This window comes from Cottoperca gobio, chromosome 9, assembly GCF_900634415.1.
Source record: "Cottoperca gobio chromosome 9, fCotGob3.1, whole genome shotgun sequence".
Lineage (NCBI taxonomy): Eukaryota > Metazoa > Chordata > Actinopteri > Perciformes > Bovichtidae > Cottoperca > Cottoperca gobio.
Genome location: NC_041363.1, coordinates 26,431,177 through 26,451,176, shown reverse-complemented (window position 1 = coordinate 26,451,176; position 20,000 = coordinate 26,431,177). Strand labels below are relative to the sequence as shown.

General features: G+C 39.2%; 2 protein-coding genes across 5 annotated transcripts in view; both read right to left on the bottom strand.

Moving 5' to 3' along the window:
• The window catches only part of LOC115013069 (ras-related protein Rab-14-like), a 13,677-nt gene extending 12,844 nt beyond the window's left edge, over nt 1-833 (bottom strand). The window contains exon 1 of the mRNA XM_029439043.1: nt 676-833. The gene's annotated coding sequence lies outside the window, so the exon portion shown is untranslated. The remainder of the gene's footprint in view (nt 1-675) is intronic.
• LOC115013068 (actin filament-associated protein 1-like 2) overlaps nt 794-20,000 on the bottom strand; it is a 30,940-nt gene continuing 11,733 nt past the window's right edge. For 2 of the 4 annotated variants that reach the window (XM_029439038.1, XM_029439040.1), the window contains exons 5-16: nt 17,618-17,726; nt 17,282-17,496; nt 16,843-17,022; nt 15,686-15,772; nt 15,097-15,166; nt 14,249-14,478; nt 13,686-13,774; nt 13,157-13,274; nt 10,714-10,801; nt 9,151-9,317; nt 6,251-6,361; nt 4,318-6,053 (exon numbers count right to left, since the gene is read on the bottom strand). In XM_029439038.1, the coding sequence (XP_029294898.1) occupies nt 6,027-6,053; nt 6,251-6,361; nt 9,151-9,317; nt 10,714-10,801; nt 13,157-13,274; nt 13,686-13,774; nt 14,249-14,478; nt 15,097-15,166; nt 15,686-15,772; nt 16,843-17,022; nt 17,282-17,496; nt 17,618-17,726 (1,491 nt within the window). In that variant the 3' untranslated portion in view covers nt 4,318-6,026. Of the gene's footprint in view, nt 859-4,317; nt 6,054-6,250; nt 6,362-9,150; nt 9,318-10,115; nt 10,192-10,713; nt 10,802-13,156; nt 13,275-13,685; nt 13,775-14,248; nt 14,479-15,096; nt 15,167-15,685; nt 15,773-16,842; nt 17,023-17,281; nt 17,497-17,617; nt 17,727-20,000 lie in introns of those variants that run through there. The other 2 variants (XM_029439041.1, XM_029439042.1) reach the window with 2 other exon arrangements.

Sequence of the window (20,000 nt, the reverse complement as noted above, 5' to 3'; positions counted from 1 at the left end):
TTTCAATTATAAAAAAAAACAAAATGTATATTCTATTTGTGAAAATGCAAAAGAAAAACATATTCCACTACTGTTTTTCACAAATCTACCAGAGAGAATAATACAAGGTCTCTAAAACTATACATACACTAGATAATCTCAGAGACTCCTTAAAACACAGTTTCAGATTTGTGAAACCTTTATTCAATTTGTGAAAATGCAAAGAAGGTAGATTTTACTGCTTTTTTTTTTTTTTACATGTAGAAAATATTGAATCAGGTCCAGATCAAAAACCACTATACTTAGACTGGTCAAATGGTATAGATGTGCAAAAAAGCAGTGAAACCTACAACTGAGCAACAAACAAAAGGAAGCAATCGATTGGGCAAACGCACAGCTAGGCTAACACACCGAGCTTAGCTTTTAGCATGAGCCGTGAACTATAATGACAGTCACGTAGTGTGAAAGCAGTCATCTTTAGCAGAAGTATTAAACACAATCGGATGACGTCCCTCTCTGATAAACCCTCTCAATTCTATATCTGTTGGCTTAGCTCTAGAGCTAACCGGCTAACAGCTGCAGTGCTGTCAACGCCTTGCTAACAGGCTAACAAGCAGGAGGCCACTTTTATCAAAAACATAAAATAATTATAAAGCACAGAACAGCGGGGATGAGTAATAACAGCTGATGTTTTACCTTCGGTCCGGGTGTCTATCTAACCGGTAAACCTGATGAAACTGCTGGTCAGACGGGTAGTTATCTTTAGTTAGCTGGTTAGCTTAGCCCGGTGATCAGTCAGGAAACCTTTCCCCTCTTCCGTGATTCTTCTTCTCTAGCGATAAACACGGGAAACACCGCGAGACTTGCAGTTGTCTACCGCTACCCAGCGTACAAGAGGAGGACAGTTACACACATTGATAACGTTATCAAGTTTTATTTTGACATATTTGTATTTAATTATTTAAAGGTTATATTGATAACACTTATGTAGATGAATAATAAGATACAAAAATGCACCCACAAAGCTTTTAGAAAGGTGCAGGGAAAAAAAGAAATGATGAATTATAAATGATCATTTCCATGTGCTCAGTGACAAAAGTAGGACCATGACCAGGGTGAAGATTGCTTTTGCTTTTGCTGATTGAAGTCAGCTGAAGGAGTTTCAGGAGCTGAAATGCCACCCAAAGGCGACTACTTTTTGATGGGTAAACTAAATCAAATCAAATCAAATCAAAATTATTTATATAGCCCAATATCACAAATGACACATTTGACTCAGTGGGCTTTACAGACTGTACAGGATACGACACCCTCTGTCCTTAGACCCTCGCATCGCACAAGGAAAAACTTCCTAAAAGAAACTCCACAATTAAAGGGGGGAAAATGGAAGAAACCTCAGGGAGAGCAACTGAGGAGGGATCCCTCTCCCAGGACGGACAGACGTGCAATAGATGTCGTGTGTACAGGATAAACAACATAGTACAAATACAACATTTGACAGAAATGATGTTGTGTTGAAAAAAAGAAAGTATGGATGAATCCAGGAAAATGTCAAAAAGGCTTCCCGGTGTCCAGCAGGACCAGGTCAGCAGGCGCAGCCACGATTCATGATCCTGACGTAAACTTTATCAGTGGCAACCTGCCACATGAGAGACAGACACTCCGGGGATGATGCCCTGGATGCTGAGTTAGTAACATACATTTACATAAATGCATACAGATAGATAGGGAGAAGAAGAGAGGGAGGGGAGGAGAGAGGAAGAGAAGGAGGAGAGGAGGGAGGTGTCCCCCGGAAGTCTAAGCCAAGAGCAGCATAACTAGGGGCTGATCCAGGGCAAACCTGAGCCAGCCCTAACTATAAGCTTTATCAAAAAGGAAAGTCTTTAGCCTACTCTTAAATGTGGAGAGGGTGTCTGCCTCCCAAACACAAACTGGAAGCTGGTTCCACTGGTGAGGAGCTTGATAGCTGAAGGCTCTGGCTCCCATTGTACTCTTAGAGACTCTAGGAACTACAAGTAACCCAGTCTGGGAGCGTAATGCTCTAGTTGGTTTATAAGGTACTATGAGATCTTTAAGATATGCTGGAACCTGACCATTAATTGCTTTGTAAGTCAGGAGAAGGATTTTGAATCCTATTCTGTATTTTACCGGGAGCCAGTGCAGAGCAGCTAATACAGGAGTAATATGATCCCGTTTCCTAGTTCTTGTCAATACACATGCCGCTGCATTTTGGATTAACTGAAGAGTCTTAAGCGACTTTTTGGGACAACCTGATAACAATGAGTTGCAGTAATCCAGCCTTGAAGTAACAAATGCATGGACTAGTTTGTCTGCATCATTTTGAGACAGGATGTGTCTTATTTTTGCAATGTTATGTAGATGAAAGAAGGCAGTCCTTGAGATTTGTTTTATGTGGGAGTTAAAAGACAGATCCTGATCAAAGATGATGCCAAGATTCCGTACAGTGGTGCTGGAGGCCAAGTTAATGCCATCCAGAGTTACTATGTCATTATAAAATGCGTTTCGGAGGCGTTTAGGGCCAAGTATAATAACTTCAGTTTTGTCTGTGTTTAACATCAAAAAGTTGCTAGACATCCAAGTTTTTATGTCCTTAAGGCATGCTTGAAGTTTAGCCAATTAATTGGTTTCGTCTGGTTTAATTGATACTGAACTAAAGCTAAGGGTTAGCTAAATGGGAATCTACACCGACAATGTAAATGAAATATGCCGGTTGTGGAACTGGCAACCACGGTCTTTTGACGTAAACCCAATGGAATGGCCATCTAGGTGATGAACATTATCAATGTTTTCAATTGCACCTTTAACCTTTATTTAACCAGGAGAGTCCCATTGACATTAAAGATTTTTAGACTGTATATAAAGATGGACGACACGTCTCCACTTCCTCCCACTGTACACAAGTTAAGCCAAAATTGCCTTGTATATAAAGGTGTACCAATATGCAGTGATGGAAGAATACTTTTGCTGTATTTGTATATATGATGTACAGATTACCCTGAATAAAAGTACAAAATTGTTATAATCAGAATATACAAGTACAAAAAGTATTTATTATGCAGAATGGCCCATTTCAGAATAATATAAATTATATTATTGGATTATATTTATTGATGCATTTGTTCATAACTTTAATATTGCAGCTGGTAAAGGTGGAGTTCATTTTAAATACTTTATATACTGCTGGGTAGTGAATGACTCATACAAGTTTTTATCTTTATCCATAATAATACATCATCATCCATTTGATTATTTAGTATTATTCATTTTTAATCTACAATCTACAGTACAAGTACTTCAGAATTGTATTTAAGTACTTGAGTAAATGCACTTACTTGCTCCATTTTCTCAAGGCAAAGAAGAAAATGACGAAAAGGTATATTAAAATCAAAATACTCATGGCAAATCTAAATTAGGACACCCTAAACCAAACGTCTGAATTAATCACTAAATCTTAATTTAGAATGAACATTTCCTATTTTTACTACAGAATAGTATACCATTTTCTTTTTGACTTGAGGAAAAAATTGTTTCTAGTTCACCAAAACATAAAAGCAGCACAAAACATATAAAACCAGTAACATATTACATATGTGGTAAAAAGAAACCAGTGAGATTAAAACTACACTACTGTACACTAGTTCATTTTTAGGTTCTGAGTATTTTGCCACTGTTTGTATATCTGCTGTAAAAAAAATATATAAAATTCAGTTTTTAATATTACAGCATCATTTTACACATAAAAGTTTAGTCCAACATCAACAAAGAAGCGTTTTCCTGAGATTATTATAGAATCCAGTAAATATAATTTTTTTTACAAATAAGTGACCATCATGGTAATAAACATAAATCATTAATAATTCATAGTCATGTGTTTGTAATAACATTGTGCAGATCAGAACAGATGCAAAACCTTTTCAGTTATAGCCAGTGGCAGAAAGTAACATTTACTCAAGTACTTAAGTACTTGTACTTTACTTGAGTATTTCCATTTCATGCACCTTTATACTTCTTCTCCACTACGTCTCAGAGGTAAATCTTGTACTTTTCACTCCACTACATTTGTCTGACAGCTTTAGTTACTTTACAGATTACAGTTATTCCTCCACTTCCTGTCCAGTGAAACCATGTATCTCCAGATGTGTTGATGTTTAATGTTTGTGATAAACTGAAGGATGAAGTGTTTCTTTATGTGTTGAGAACATTCTCCTACTTCTTAAGATAATAAACTCTTTAAAAATCCTCTTGTTACAAAGCTGAAAACTGTTTTTCTGAGAAACTCATGAAAAGTTGACTTTTTATAGATTTTCACAGGACAGAGACAAAGATACAAACATGATGATCTTATAGAATATGATGCATTGTGTACATTAAACTACCAGACAGGATATAAAGGAGGTACAATTAGTACATCCTTAAATCTGAATCCTCCACTACTGGTTATAACTCACAATTACATCAAAGAGGTCATGTGGAATTAAAGAAAAAACGAATAATTCAAACAAATGTGCGACCTGAAATTGACAAAAATAAATCATCAAACTGAACAGAGAGAAGAGTTTTACACATAGAGGATTTCCATCACAATTTTACAAACGTCACCACACAGGACAAAACACATGTGAAAGACTCCAGACTCCAGCTGTCTCTGAGTTTACAGAAAGAAGTGTCTGCTCCAGCTGCTTCAAAGCTCCAAGAACAACAGGAAGTGCACAAGAAAGAAATATTGTTTACTGAAATATAAAAGCCTTTAATTGGACCTAAATTAATTCAGATTAGTGGTTAAAACAAATGTTAATGAGAAAGTATAGTGTGAGTGTTTAGTTTATGAAAGCACCAACATCACTTCGGAAATACCCCAAAACAGCAGTTGAGACTTAATCAGGTGTTTGCATATACGTGTATGTCCACACGCTTGTTGGACGTGCGGTCGGTGCATACAGTCTGCCCAGTCATAACTTTGTTGCTGCTCGCGAACGTTTAGATAACAAACATTTTGTCACATGATTTTAGAAAGAGTTAATTAATCTTTAAAATGATGACACACAAAACTTCATCAGGGACATCATAAAATACATTACAACATTTAAATAAGGGTAGGTATACAGCAAAACAAAAGGTTGATATGTGGGTGGATGTATATGATTGGGTGTCTCTCTCTCTCTATATATATAAATATATATATATATTTTTAAAAGCCATAGATAATATTCTCTCTCTATACACAGTATATGTATTTTTTCTCTCTATATTCTCTCACAATGTTTTCTCTATTAGATTGACTTGTTGAAGTGTAAGAAGATACCCCCTCTGCCAGGTCTATCATTACGGTGTATGTATATTTTTCTGTCTCCCACGTGAACTATGTGTACAACAGAGACCTTGCCTATAAGCCTTGTTACCGGCCTGTTCACGTCTGTATTTTAGCTTCTGTGGCATTTGTCTGTAAATGTATTGATAACTGCACATTTTAATATATACACATTTTTTTATTTGAGTGGATTACTGCCTCTACAAGAAATGCAGGAACATCCTGTCAAAATGTTGCCTTCAAAGGAGTAAGAAAGAGAACTATCTATTTGGAGCCTAACTGTGTGCAGGTAACTATTTTCTGTCTTTGCCTGGATGTGCACACACTTGTTCCCTCTGTTCCATACCTACCATTGACCTTTTCTTTGTAATGTGTTTAATGATGACCCTGATGAAGGCCACGAGCCGAAACGTGTATAAAGTTGTTCTTTATACAATAAGTGTTGCTACAGTTGTACCTCTCTTGACTTTGATGGCCTGTTTGGTGTTATGAGTTCATTGATTGGTACTAATCCAACATAATGTAATAACTTAATATGTGATGTAGACTGTAATGAGAAGTTGGATCAGTGTTATGTTCGACTGTACATGTTAAGCTTTATGTCTCGAGCAGCCAGAAAGGGTCGACACAGATATTTAGTTAGAAATAACAACAGTTTAAAGGGCTGTAGTTTGTAGATGTGATGATGATGATGAGGATGATTGAAGGAGGGTTGCTGTCAAGCAGCAGCTTTGGTTTCCCACTCCTGTGGAAACAGTAACAAAAGGACTGAATGTCGACTGTGATGCACATAAAGCATCTGAAATCAGAGATGTAAAGTAGACTTACATGTGATTTGTAGCTAAAGGGGTAAAAGGCAGTGGAATGAACCTTTAACCCAGAGATTCTGTAAAAAGAAGCATGAATCAGCAGCTAACATCAGTGTGTGTGTGAGACTCTGACCTTCCTCCTCTGGAAAACCTTTCCGTGTTCGATGAACAGTGCTGAAGGAGCTCGTCTCAGAGAGTTTTTAGCCGAGGCCGTCCGTCGCAGCAGAGGGTTCAGAAAACCCGCCTGGACCAGCAGAGGCAGAATAGTTAGCCATCACTAATATGTACAGCGCATTCTTTTCTGTATATTAATTGTTGTCTTGTGTCCTCTATAACTCTGTACACTTTGATCATTATTTATGTGGAGGCTTTAAATAAGCCCGGTGGGGTCTGTGCCTCTTCCTGCACCGTACGTTATTTGCTATCTGTGTTATGTTTGTTCTTTCAGCCATTTTCATCATCTGCTTATCCGAGGCCGGGTTGCGGAGGCAAGCAGGGTATGCCAGACGGCCCTCTCTTCAGCAACGTTTTCCAGCTTTTCCTGGGGAACCCCGAGGCGTTCCCACACCAGAAGAGATATAATCTCCCCAGTGTGTCTGGGGATCCGGTCAGATAATTTTTCTTTGCTTAGGAAGTGAGTGAAAGGACCCGGAAGTATTAAGTGGCAGCTATGATGAGGTGCTTCAATGCTTCCTTTCTAAAGGCCCTGTCACACATGTGAATAGCTCACAATCTGTCAGAGTCCAAATACGTCCAACTTTTCATCAGATCGGATCGGAGAAGTGAACATACACAGATACGCATGTCTAACCTATTGATAGCGCATCACTTCCTAATACAAAATGTATCAGACGAATGCATAAGATATACAAAAATATCGGCAACACGCTAGTGTACGTTGATATAAGGTAAGGTATAAGTAGTATTCGTTAAGAGTATACGGTGTTACGCTGGGGTGCATTGTTGAACGCTGAGTCTGTAAAAATGTGTTGAGTGTGTTCAAAATTTCGGACGTAACCAACGTGTGCTTCATAAGTTATGCAGATTTTACACATACGTTACGTTACGTTAGACATACGTGAATACTGAATACGTACGTGAATACAGTACGTGAATACAGTACGTGAATACCTGCGTAAATACAGTACGTGAATACCTACGTGACTACGTTAGTCGTATGTTAGATATAGGCTACGTCGGCTGACGGTGAACCCTACAGCCAATGTATTGATAATGAGTGAATACCCTATTCCTACCCTATGTTAAGATTATCCCTGACGGAGGAGTAACTTTTTAAACGTGTTTCTACAGTACAGCTAGCGTTCATCTAGCGTTTTGGGAGCTTATTGGGGTTTGAATATAGTACATAGGGTCCCTGTGAGTAGCTCATCCTCACTTCTTCACAGCACGTCTTGATGAATACATCAACCCATCATCAGAGAGCATGGAGGATGCTGAGCGGCCTCGACAAGAGTACATTCTGTTCTCCAGCATCAGCATGACGTGAACCAAACAGCACTTTTGCAGCTCCGTTGGCCAGACGCTCTGATACGTTTTGTATAAGTAAGTGATACGCTATCAATAAGTTAGACATACGTATATTAATTTGTTATGTATTTGTTATGTATACCTTAAGCTATTGCCGCTAAGCCGCTGTGGAAAAGTTGGAGGTATTTGGCATACGTTTCTGCCATACGGAACTGTGTGACAGGGCCGTATGTCTAGCGTGTTCGGCGTATCTTCTGCGTCCTTCGAACGATCACAACGTACCCTTAATTTATATCAACGTATTGCCGATATTTCGTATGCGCCGGCATACGTTTCTGCCATATGGATATGTGTGACAGGGCCTTAAACTCCTTTAGCATAGGACACACTTGATCATCCTTTACAAAAGGTAAGGAGGAATACCATTCCACTAACCCTTGCGGCAGCAACATTTAGAGTGACCCACATTTGGCTGTTAATAACATCCGCTGTCACCAAAACATCCATATTAGATCTTTTAGAAAGTTTATAGAAATTTAAAGCCATCATTGAATCTTTAATTTGTGGTTTGGCAGAATTGTCTAACACTTTCTTGTCTGGCGAGCAGGTTGTATATAAATTAACCCACATAGTTTGAATTGGCTCCTTACTGTTACTGGCATTGTGTATCTTTGTTGTTTATATTTTGTTTTATTTGCACTCTTTGGAACTTTGTATTGCAACTGCTGCACAACAATTTCCCTCTGGATTAATAAAGTTTTATCTTGTCATATAAAATACACATATAAAAGCTGTAATAACTGAATGAAGTCTCGTCTCATTAGTTAAATCTTTTGCATTTTCATATTAAGACATTACCCCAAGTGAAGGAGTTCAAGTACCTCGGGGTCTTGTTCGCGAGTGAGGGGACAATGGAGCGAGAGATTGGCCGGAGAATCGGAGCAGCGGGGGCGGTATTACAGTCACTTTACCTCACCGTTGTGACGAAAAGAGAGCTGAGCCAGAAGGCAAAGCTCTCAATATACCGGTCGATCTTCGTTCCTACCCTCACCTATGGTCATGAAGGCTGGGTCATGACCGAAAGAACGAGATCACGGGTACAAGCGGCCGAAATGGGTTTTCTCAGACGGGTGGCTGGCGTCTCCCTTAGAGATAGGGTGAGAAGCTCAGCCATCCGTGAGAGACTCGGAGTAGAGCCGCTGCTCCTTTACGTTGAAAGGAGCCAGTTGAGGTGGTTCGGGCATCTAGTAAGGATGCCACCTGGGCGCCTCCCTAGGGAGGTGTTCCAGGCACGTCCAGCTGGGAGGAGACCCCGGGGAAGACCCAGGACTCGGTGGAGAGATTATATCTCCTCACTGGGAACGCCTCAGGATCCCCCAGTCGGAGCTGGAGGATGTGGCCCGGAGAAGGGAAGATTGGGGTTCCTTACTGGAGCTGCTGCCCCCGCGACCCGATCCCGGATAAGCAGTAGACGATGGATGGATGGATATTAAGACATTTTTCATGTTGATAGGTTTGTATATTTCCTGTCCCTGTTTTTCCCACCTGAGCACGCTCACTGCAGATGGCCAGCGACTGTCTAAATGAGGTGCGTTTGTTTTGGTTGCCGGCAGACACCAGGTTGATCTCTGACCCTGCTCTCAGCTGCACCGTCCTCTTGCCTGTCAGCTCCAGCTTCTGAACACCTCTCTCCACTTCCAACGACTTCCTGTCTGAAACACATGAAAACATAAACACACAGTCTTTCCGTGATCAGGTGTTTCTGGCCTTAAAAAAATATTTAACATATTTATGTAGAAAATCTGGAGTTCTTTTTATCACTAGCACAGTTCCAACATGTGGGTCCCTGTTTTGTTTGTCCTGTGCATACACATGCTGCGACTAATGAGTATTTTCATTATCGATTTATCTCCTGATTATTTACGTGATCAAATGATCAATTGTTTGGCCTATAAAATGTGAGAAAATGTCCATCATAGTTTTCCAGAGGTGACATCATCAAACGTCTTGCTTGCACTACTCCTCAATTATTATTACCCCTGCCGGGGAGGTTATGTGTTCAGTTTGTCTGTTGGTCAGCAGGATTAGAGAAAAATTACGGGACAGATTTTGATGAAACTTGATGTAAAGGTGCAGCATAGCCAAGGAAGAACCCATTACAGCCTTGTCGGAGGTCTGCACTCTCTGGGTGCCCTTCTAGTTGAACATGTGGTGAGTTGCAGCACTAAAAGTTAAAATCTGTTGAACTTTGACCCAAGCTGTGCTTACCTTTTTAGGCGCAGACAATCACTGATGACCACCGCTTTAAAGGGAGAGTGTGTAGTATTTGGAGGCATTTAGCGTTTTGGTTGCAAATTGCAACCAACTGAACACTCCTCCCTCAGCCCTCCTTTACAAGAGTGTGGTAACAAGCCGTCAAGTGCAAAACCGTGCAAACCGGCATCTTTCAAGAGCTTTACCTCGAAAAGAGGACAACCTAAAAACATGAAAGGTCTTCTCTAGAGTCGGTGTTTGGTTTATCTGTTCTGGACTACTGTGGAAACATGGCGGTGCAACATAGTGGACTTTGTGAAGAGGAGATGCTCCCTATGTAAATATAAAGAGCTCATTATAAGGTAACAAAAATAAAACAATTCATAGTTTGAAAATAATGAAATCATAGATATAATAATAATAATAATAATAATAATAATAATAATAATAATAATAGATCCCCTTAAATACTACACACTGGCCCTTTAACTGAAAGATGGACGTGAAACTAGTTTCCGAATTTCCAGAACTCTATGATAAGAATCTGGCCTCAGAAAAAGATATCCGCTTGGCGAAATATCTGCATGCAGCTGCAGCTGCAAGCCTGTCAGTAGCCAGAGAGGGCGGAACAGTCTGCAATAACCTGCAATAACCTGCAATAACCTGCAATAACTAAAGGACAGATCTGTTTTATCAACATTTTAAGCATGTCAACACTTCTCTCATGATCTGCACTGTGGTGGCTAAAGAATCAGAAGACAATGTCCAGAGAGATTTTAGTGAGAAAATCAACCTGAAACTATGGAAGTGAGTTTGAGTCTTCATGCGTTCTGTTGGTGAAGAGTTTAGACTCACTGTGGCTGGTGAAGATGGTGTTGCTGTAGGTCACAGAGTCTTTGGATGACATCGAGCTGCAGCGAACTGAATCCTGAGAGCTGTGGAGCTGAAACATCACAAACACTAATCATTATTATTATTATTTTTTATTATTATTATTATTATTATTATTATTATTATTATTATTATTATTATTATTATTATTATTATTTGTCATAAGCAATAACCAGGCCTCTGTGGAAAACTAAACACTTTAAAACTAATACAAAGATATTAAAAAAAAAAGTCAGAATCTATTATTATTTTGACATCGTTGTTATCTCTATATTCATCATTCTTAACTCTTAAATCTTTTTACGTTGTCCATCCTGTAGAACAGGGGTCTTCAATGTTTTTCAGGCCAACGACTCCTCAGCTATAAGAGATATGGGGCAGGCCCCCCGACCTCATATGTAAAAAATTGAGTTGCGTATTAAAGTGGTCCTACAATAACGTCCAGGGGGCAGCCTAAAGTGTCATACATCAATATACATGTTTAAGGTGCATACAATAATAAGCTATTAAAATTATAATTTGTAGCTGTAGCTAACTAGTTTGCCGTTATGGATCGGTTAGCTAGCTCACCTGATTGCACGAGTATTCATGGTAACAGTTTGATTATCAATGTTTTTGTTTTGTTTTTGTTTTACAAATAGGCCAATTTATTTGTATTAATATTTTGGATCCATGGTAATTTGGGTAATGTGTATTTTCAGACATATGTCTTTTTTTTAAACAACAACTTTCAAAACATTACAAACAATACTTTGGCGCCCCTCCTGTGGTAACTCTGAAGACCCCCTAGGGGTCACGGACCCTCTGTTGAAGACCCAAACTGTAGAACAACTAAAGTTTTAACACTTTTTCTTCAGTGGTGGATTTATACTGTTTGAATAATTACTAACGAACTAACTCATTTTGATCATTTTCTCTTGAAACTTTAATCAAGAGACAAAACAAAACAAAAATGTAATCTTTTACAAAGAAACAAGTTTTACCAAAGTTTTCCATATTAATATTGTAAAAGTACTAATAAACTACTGAGTAAATAGTTTTACTCCTGTTTTTGTCTTCCTTGTTCTGTATTAAATGAATTAATAAAAATAGAAATGAATGAAAAACAACATGTCGTATATGTAATTGCCAACAATAAGTCTATATATACAAAATAAATGTTGAATCTAAATCTAAATACTAAATGTTAAATCTAAATATTCTTATTCAGTGAAATGTGGTCTTTTTGTTGTTTATGAGTACATTAAAGGTTCAATGTGTAAGAATTTAAAGACAAAGACGTGTCAAAGACGTCTCTGTCTTGTGTTGCACTGCAGCTGCAGTCTGCCTCAGTGCAGAGGGAGAAGAAGTACAGCTGCCTGACTCAGCAGACTCAGGGCTTCTCAACATTACAGCCATGATCTCTGCAGACTTTGATATTTTGTTTGGATTATATCCAAAGTGGCAGAAGTGAGAAAACGTCTCACACCCTCGTCCTCACTGCTGCCTGGAGGCTGCTCCACCAGGAGTAAAGTGTGCAAGAGAGACGGGAGACAAACAGATCTTCCGTTAACTGATTCAGCCGACTCCCCGTCGGATCTTCAAACCTTCTGTTGCTGCCGTTACACAGACCCAGCGCTCCGTCAGCTCGCTGTTACTCCCGGTGCTGAGATATTCAGCGGCCAAATCCGAGCCGGATTCTCTCCCTTGTCTCGGCCGCTTGGACCAAAGCCAACATACAAACTATCAAAACGTAACGTTACACGGAGCTACAGCCCCCAGTGTCACAGTAAACACAGATATCTGAGCTCCACATGAAGATTATAAGACAGCAGAGATATTTAGACTCTCAGAGTTTCAGCAGTCTGCTCTAATGAACTGACTGGAGACAGACAGACACACAGACAGACAGACACATAGACAGACAGACAGACAGACAGACACACAGACTGACAGACAGACGACAGACAGACAGACGACAGACAGACAGACAGACAGACTGACAGACACACAGACAGACTGACAGACACACGGACACGGACAGACACACAGACACACAGACAGACAGACACACAGACACACGGACAGACACACAGACACAGACAGACAGACAGACAGACAGACACACAGACAGACAGACAGACAGACACACAGACAGACAGACAGACCTACACAGGAGTGAGCAGGTGGCGGAATTACATGTTGCACCTTTAAAGGACTCATTAACTCATTAAGTATTTCTAAATTCCTGGCAACAGTCCTGTGTGTCTGTGATGTCAGTGATGACGCAAAATGATGATTATTCATGTCGGATATCTTAAATTACCTGTCACTATAGAGTAAACTATTCAGTGTTTATTACACAGCTAGTGCTTCAGTTTGGAGTGATTTTGGATGGAGCTTAAATCCTTCGCTATATGGAGCGTACCATGTGCTCCAGTATGGAGGTGTTGGAATAGATGGGCTGGTCTCGACATGTTCCACTCAGATGGAAGGGGTCGTCCATGTAGGTGTTGGAGTTGGGAAACCTTCGAGTCTGTAGACCACTTAGGAGGGAGGAAAAAAAACAATAATTCAGGAGAAGAAGAAGTAGAATACCACGAGGGGTGCCTCAAGGATATATTCTTGGACCATTACTATTTTGAATTTTTATTAATGATCTTCTTTTTACTTTTTGCAGAAAAAATTAATCTCACATAATTATAATAAATAAATAACTAATACTAAACTGTAGAAAAACTATGTTATGTTTACTATTTGTAACAAAACATCAGATTTAATAAACTCTTCATATGTTTGGTGTGCAGAAATCTTAATTTGCAAAGTATCTAAAGATGTTGGATAAATGTAGCGGAGTAGACGTAGAAAGTGGCATGAAAAGGAAAAATTTAAGTAAAGTACAAGTAGCTCAAAATTGAACTTGAGCACCCAGACAACATCCACCAACTTTCTTTTACCTTAGAGCTCCACCTGTGTTCTCCTGAGTGTTGGCAGCTCCGTCCTGCAGCAGCTTTAGCCATCGCTCCTTTTCACCTGAACTACTCACCTGAAGGATGGACACATGAAACTATCAATGAAATACAATGAATTCATTTCTGTTTCCTCAAAGAGATGTTGTCTCTATTCCAAATGTCATGGCATATTGGAATCGGTATGCAAATCATAAAAACCTGATCCCGAATAAGGTTAAGAAGGTTTCCTTAAATATTACCCTGCCAATGACTACATGCAGAATTTATAAAACACATAAACACAAAATGCTCTTTCTGTGTTGAATATCCAGGAACAGTTTTTGCACCTATTTTGGTACACTAGATATATACACTAGACCAAAATATTATAAAACATACAGATGTCTTCATTTTAGTTATTTTATATATGTAATAAAAAAAACATTTTATATTTAATAATTAAAATGAAGATATCTGTATGTTTTATAATATTTTGGACTAGTGTGATTATGTTCTCTTGTTTGATAATAATTAGAATAAAATCCTGTATTCCTGCCTTGTCAGCTCACCTCCAGCACAGCCACCTGGTCACCCAGCATGCTCAGTGTGATCCTGTAGGAGTGGTCGGTGTCGGGCCCGGCTCTGACCTCACAGCCTCTGAGCTGGACGGTGTACTGAGGCAACCTCTTCACCTCCTCTTCCTCCTCCTCCTCCTCCTCTCCAAACATGTTGAGTAGACCCGCCTCCACCTGACACAGTAAACTCTGCCACTGACAGTTCATCAGCACGCTCAGGAAACCTGTCAATCAAACACACCTGAGGTCAGACACAACACATAGATTAATTAATAGAAGAATAAAGTAAAAATCAATCAAACAAATTTGTTAAAGTAAATAAAAATAAATGTAATTATAGATCAAAAAGATAAAACATAAATACATACACCAATAATAATGATCCTATAATATAAAAATGATAGGGGCCCTTCTGCCTAACGAGTACCTAAACTTTTGAAACTTTAAGGACATTTTTTTGTTGTTGCTAATACTTTCACACTTTTTAGCAGTAAACACAGAATACAGCTGAGGCTGATGGGAACGTCATTAGTTCTGCAGGTATTTGGTCATAAACCAAAGTATTGGACACATTAAAGTTCAGACCTGATGATGGGGATCAGTCGGGATCACAAGAGTTATTACAATTCATCCAGAGGGGAACACGAGCGTCTGAACCACATTTCATCACAATACATCAGGTAAATGGTGCAATGAAGATATAATATAATATCAATAATATAATAATAACACCAGTTTACATGATATAGATAATAAAATAAAGTGCAGCTCTTTTTCCAGCTTACAGTCTGTAACGACGATAATAATTATAATAATAATTATAATCATAATAACATCAGTACCTTTGTCTGTGTTGAAGCTGAAGCCAGCTGAAGGTTTCTCCTCCTCAGAGTCAGTCTGGACTGTACTGGACTGAAGAGACACAACATGGACAGAAACTTTAACACTTTTTATGAATGAGTGACCACTTTCTTTAAAAATGATTGTGTCATGTATAAAACTATATGCCTTAGAAAGACACCATAAACTCCAACGAACCAGGACCAGAGTGCAGCGGAAAGGCCGACATTTCAATGTTTCTGTTTTTGTTGCCTCCTTAGGGACTACAGGTGTGAATTAGCATTCTTGCTAACTCTTCCACGTTTACATCTTAAATAAATAAACATTTAAAAACAACAACTAAAGCATTTTCACAGTAGTACAACACAATTCAAAAATCACTGTAGTACTGGAACAAACTGAATAAGTACTAATAATCCATCTCACTATCTTTTCCGGGCTTTTGAGACAAAGTTAAACATTTATATTTTACAACTGTGTTTGAGTCCTTTAAAACTCAAACACACCTTAATTCCTTGATTTGTTACCGTCTGAAGGGTTTTGTGTAAAGTTAGGTGATATGTGATACATTATATATCGACGATGTCTCACCCTGCAGGACAGCGGCTGGTCTGATCTGATTAGAGACAACAAGCTCTGAGTGTCTCCTTCACCCCCAACACTCACCTCCTCTATCACCTGCACACACAAACACATATACAACTAATGTACATTACTGTGAATACATATACAAATACATATACTGTGTGTGTGTGTGTGTGTGTGTGTGTGTGTGTGTGTGTGTGTGTGTGTGTGTGTGTGTGTGTGTGTGTGGGTGAGGTATTGTGTGGATGTATGATCATCAATGTTTTGTGAAAGGTTTAAAACAATCAGGGCTGGAGGAAGTTCTCACCTCCTTAACTGAAGTATATCTAAAAATATGCAAAAGTACTAGTTTATATGCAGTTAGCTAGTTTAGTCCAGTAGTTCCCAACAAAGGGGTCGGGTCCCTCCAAAAGGGTCACCAGATTACTCTGAAGACTCGTGACATTATTAAGGGGAGAGGAAAGAAATTCTAATTTACAAATCAGATTTTTCTTTCTGGATTTTTCTCTGATCTTGATCTTGATATTTGAACAGTTTACTAAAATGAAACCATGTGAGAGGTTTAGAGGGGAAAAGTCTCTTTGGAGGAACTGACAAGGAGACACACTGATCTACAAATCAAATATATCGCCTCTGGTTTAATCTTTAAGAGTGTGTTATATTTTAACAGGTTATTGTATATGTTTTATGTAAAATCTTAATCTTAAAAATAGCTACAGCTGTCAAATATTTAAATGAAGTGCAGTAAAAATGTAAACATTTCCCTCTGAAATGTAGTGAAATAGAAGTATAAAGTACCATAGAATGGAAATACTCAAGTAAAGTACAAGTACCTCAAAATTGCACTTAGGTATTAGTGAAATCTTATGAAACTATCAAAAATAAAAGTAAAAAGTAAAAGTGTCAATTACAGTATTTACATATTATTATGAATATTACTTTATTACTGTTGACTTCATTTACTGCTGCATTGTTTAAATATATAATAACAATCCATCATAGAGTACCTCATAAGCTAAACACATGTTTGCACGTACAATCAATAGATAAAGTAATGGAGTAACTTCAAACTTGTACTTTCTGTAAGCACAGTAACTGAGTTACATAATCACTATCCACCACTGAAAACATGTAGTCAATACAACATAATGTGTGTCTCTGACCTTCCTCCACTCGTCGGCCTGCTGGAAGCTGCTGTAGCCCAGCACCAGTGACTCTGATCCCAGGAGCACCAGTTTGAGCTGGTGCTGGATCTTCCTGTTGCTCTTTGATTTGTAGAAGAGCTGACAGCCACGCAGGTTCAACTCCAGCTGAGGCAGCAGGTCCTGGGCACACTTATAACACTGACACACACACACACACACACACACACACATCCTTATAAATTCCTCCTTCAATTTCCTGTAGCGCTACTCTCAGCAGCCTCGTGCATTATTGTAAAAGCAGGATTTTATTGTTGGTCAGTTGAGGTGGAGCTAATTTTGATCCATTAAATAATTATTATTTTCATTATGGGATAATCTGCCGATTATTTTCTCCATAAAGTATGAGTACCTCAAATTTGTACTTAAGTACTTGAGTAAACGTTCTTTCTGGTCTCACCAGCAGCACGTCGCTCCTGATGATGAACAGCTGTTTGGTCCACTGTCCAAGCCATTTTCTCTTCCACAGGTAACCACAGAGGCGGGACTCTGGGACGGGTCTTAGGCAGGGCTGGGAGGCGCTCAGTTGGATGTAGTTAGCTCGGTCCTTCACAGGCTCATCATCATCTTCCTCCCCGTACGACTCGTAGTGACTGGTGTCTGACTCTGCCTTCTCTGAGGCAGCAGGGACGAAGATGTTTTTATTAACGTTTTTAAAACATGTTTCTTTGTTTGTTTGTGTGTGTGTGTGTGTGTGTGTGTGTGTGTGTGTGTGTGTGTGTGTGTGTGTAGATACCAGTGTTAGATGTAGTTGTGTCAGGTAGGTAAGGTTCTGCCTCTTCGTAGGTATCTTCATCATCATCACCTCCCGGACCTCCTGGAGGGAGGGGCGGCACCACGGGGCCCTGGATGGATGGAGCGGTGAAGTTAAAGGCTGAGCTTTTGTAGAAGTCATCAAATCATTTAGAAAGTTGAATATTGAATTTATTTATTAATTTTAGATAAGTTTTGAATCAGTTCAGCAGCAGACCTATGCTGCAGAGTTGTGATCTGTATATGACACCACTCTGATGTCACAGCTCTGGATAGACCGGACCAGCACTGGGGGGGATAGAGAACAGAAGATCCTATCCTTCAGAATGCGAGCGACAGGTCCTGACTGACAAGGTGGAGGAATTCAAACGTAAAAGAGAGAAACCCTATGTGGGATATAATATTCAGGTCTGTCAGAATAATTGCGCTTCAGTTCGTATCAACTCTCTGAAGACACTAATAATTTCACTGTAGCCGTGTGTGGCTGTTGTTTGTGAATTTAATTGTTTTTGGCTCAATTGCCTAGAAAGGAGCCAATTTTGAGCCAAATGTATGTATATTGCCTAATTTATATAAGTACAAATAGCACTGCACCGAGACTTATTTTTGCAGATTTAGCTGCTGCAAAAGCTGAGCAATCCTTTAGTGAATTTGTCCCCGACAATGAATATTCACGTATCTTATGTGCCTCAAATCTCAGTTTGAAAGCCTTGGTTATTAGTACAGTTGTTTCTACAACTCTTGGACATTTTCCTGTTTTTCTCCTTATGTGACATTGCGATTTTTCCCCCATAAAGAGGCTGCAGTCTCAAAACTAACCTGCAGTACAGTGAATAGTGCATCTGTGCTTAAGTGTATTTAACTATGCAAAATTGGCAGTGGTGGAAGAAGTACTCATATATTTTACTTACAAAATATGAACAATATGTTCCTGCCACAACAAGCCAAAATGTTCATTGTGAAAAAGGTCCATTACTCCTTTATATTCTTACCTTCTTCTCTGTTAAACATCACACTACTGAACTGAATTGGAGCTAAATAATAAGTTGCATATGACAACATTTCCCAGGAGATGGAGTTTGTGTGTGTTCTGTCCATCCATCACGTAGACCAGATGCTAATCGGCCGCCATCAGTGACCACTTCCTCCCTCGGCCAATAGGAGGACAGATAGAGGAGAGATGGCGTCATATGTAAACACTGAACATCCTGTCACTCCCTCCAACACATGCACGCACACGCACATTTACACACACACACACACACACACACACACACACACACACACACACACACACACACACAAACACACACACACACACACACACACACACACACACACACACACACACACACACACACAGTAACCTTGCCGTCTCCTCCCAAACCTCAAGAAGACTCAGTCTGTCATTACTGACCCACATCACAAACCAACCTCCTGTTTCTGTTATCTAAAATAAAAATACCGTTTTTTCTTTAACCTCAAGGGGAAGCCATAATGAGGTCAAGGAGTGCAGGAAAGTAAAAAAAAAAAAAACACAGTGAAAAGAATCAGAATATAAACTGTAGAAATGTCTAAATGTTACACCATGTTTAAATGGTGTCTTTAGAAGTATTCAGATCTCTCTCTATCTATCTATCCATTTTGCAGAAGATCATACATGCATATGAAATACATAGGGGTCACATTTACAATATAATTTTAGAAAATAATGCAGTTACTAAATGCTATATTAATCCCGAATTAATTCCCGTAGTGGCTGTGAGCCCCTCAGGCTGAGGCAGGCAGCTGCATATTTATCAGAAGTAGCAGTTTCTCTTCAGTGGAGAACATTTGTAAGTTTCTTATTTTCTTGGCTCTTTGTCAGAAGTGCAAATCTCTTCATGAAGAGAAGTTCTCTCGATGCAGGAGGACGTGCATCTCTGTCTCTACCTCCCACATGCACGCTCCTCTCTGGGCTGCCATGTCTGCGTCTTCCTGTTTCTGCTGCCAGACGTTGGTCACTGAGTGTTTGGTCAGGATCCTATCTCTGACTGATGCTCAGTTTATATCCTGTTTGTATTCTGAGTCAAATCACTATTTAGTCTTCTTTAATGTTTCCAAGTTCTGAATCTAGATCTTCTGATTGATTCATAAAGACTTTTATTCTATGGTGTTTAGAATCTGATGGGAGCCTGGTTGGTTAGCTTCATCATCAGCTGACTGAGCAGACTGTTTTCAGGGGGCAGCTCTCGGGTTTTGGTGCTTTCAACAGAAGTGTGTCTTTTGGACTTTTGGACTTGAATTTAGATGTGTCCAAAATGTTATTTCCTGCTTTTGCATATTTCATAGTAATGGGAAACGTCCCAGTTCTAATCTGCAGGCGC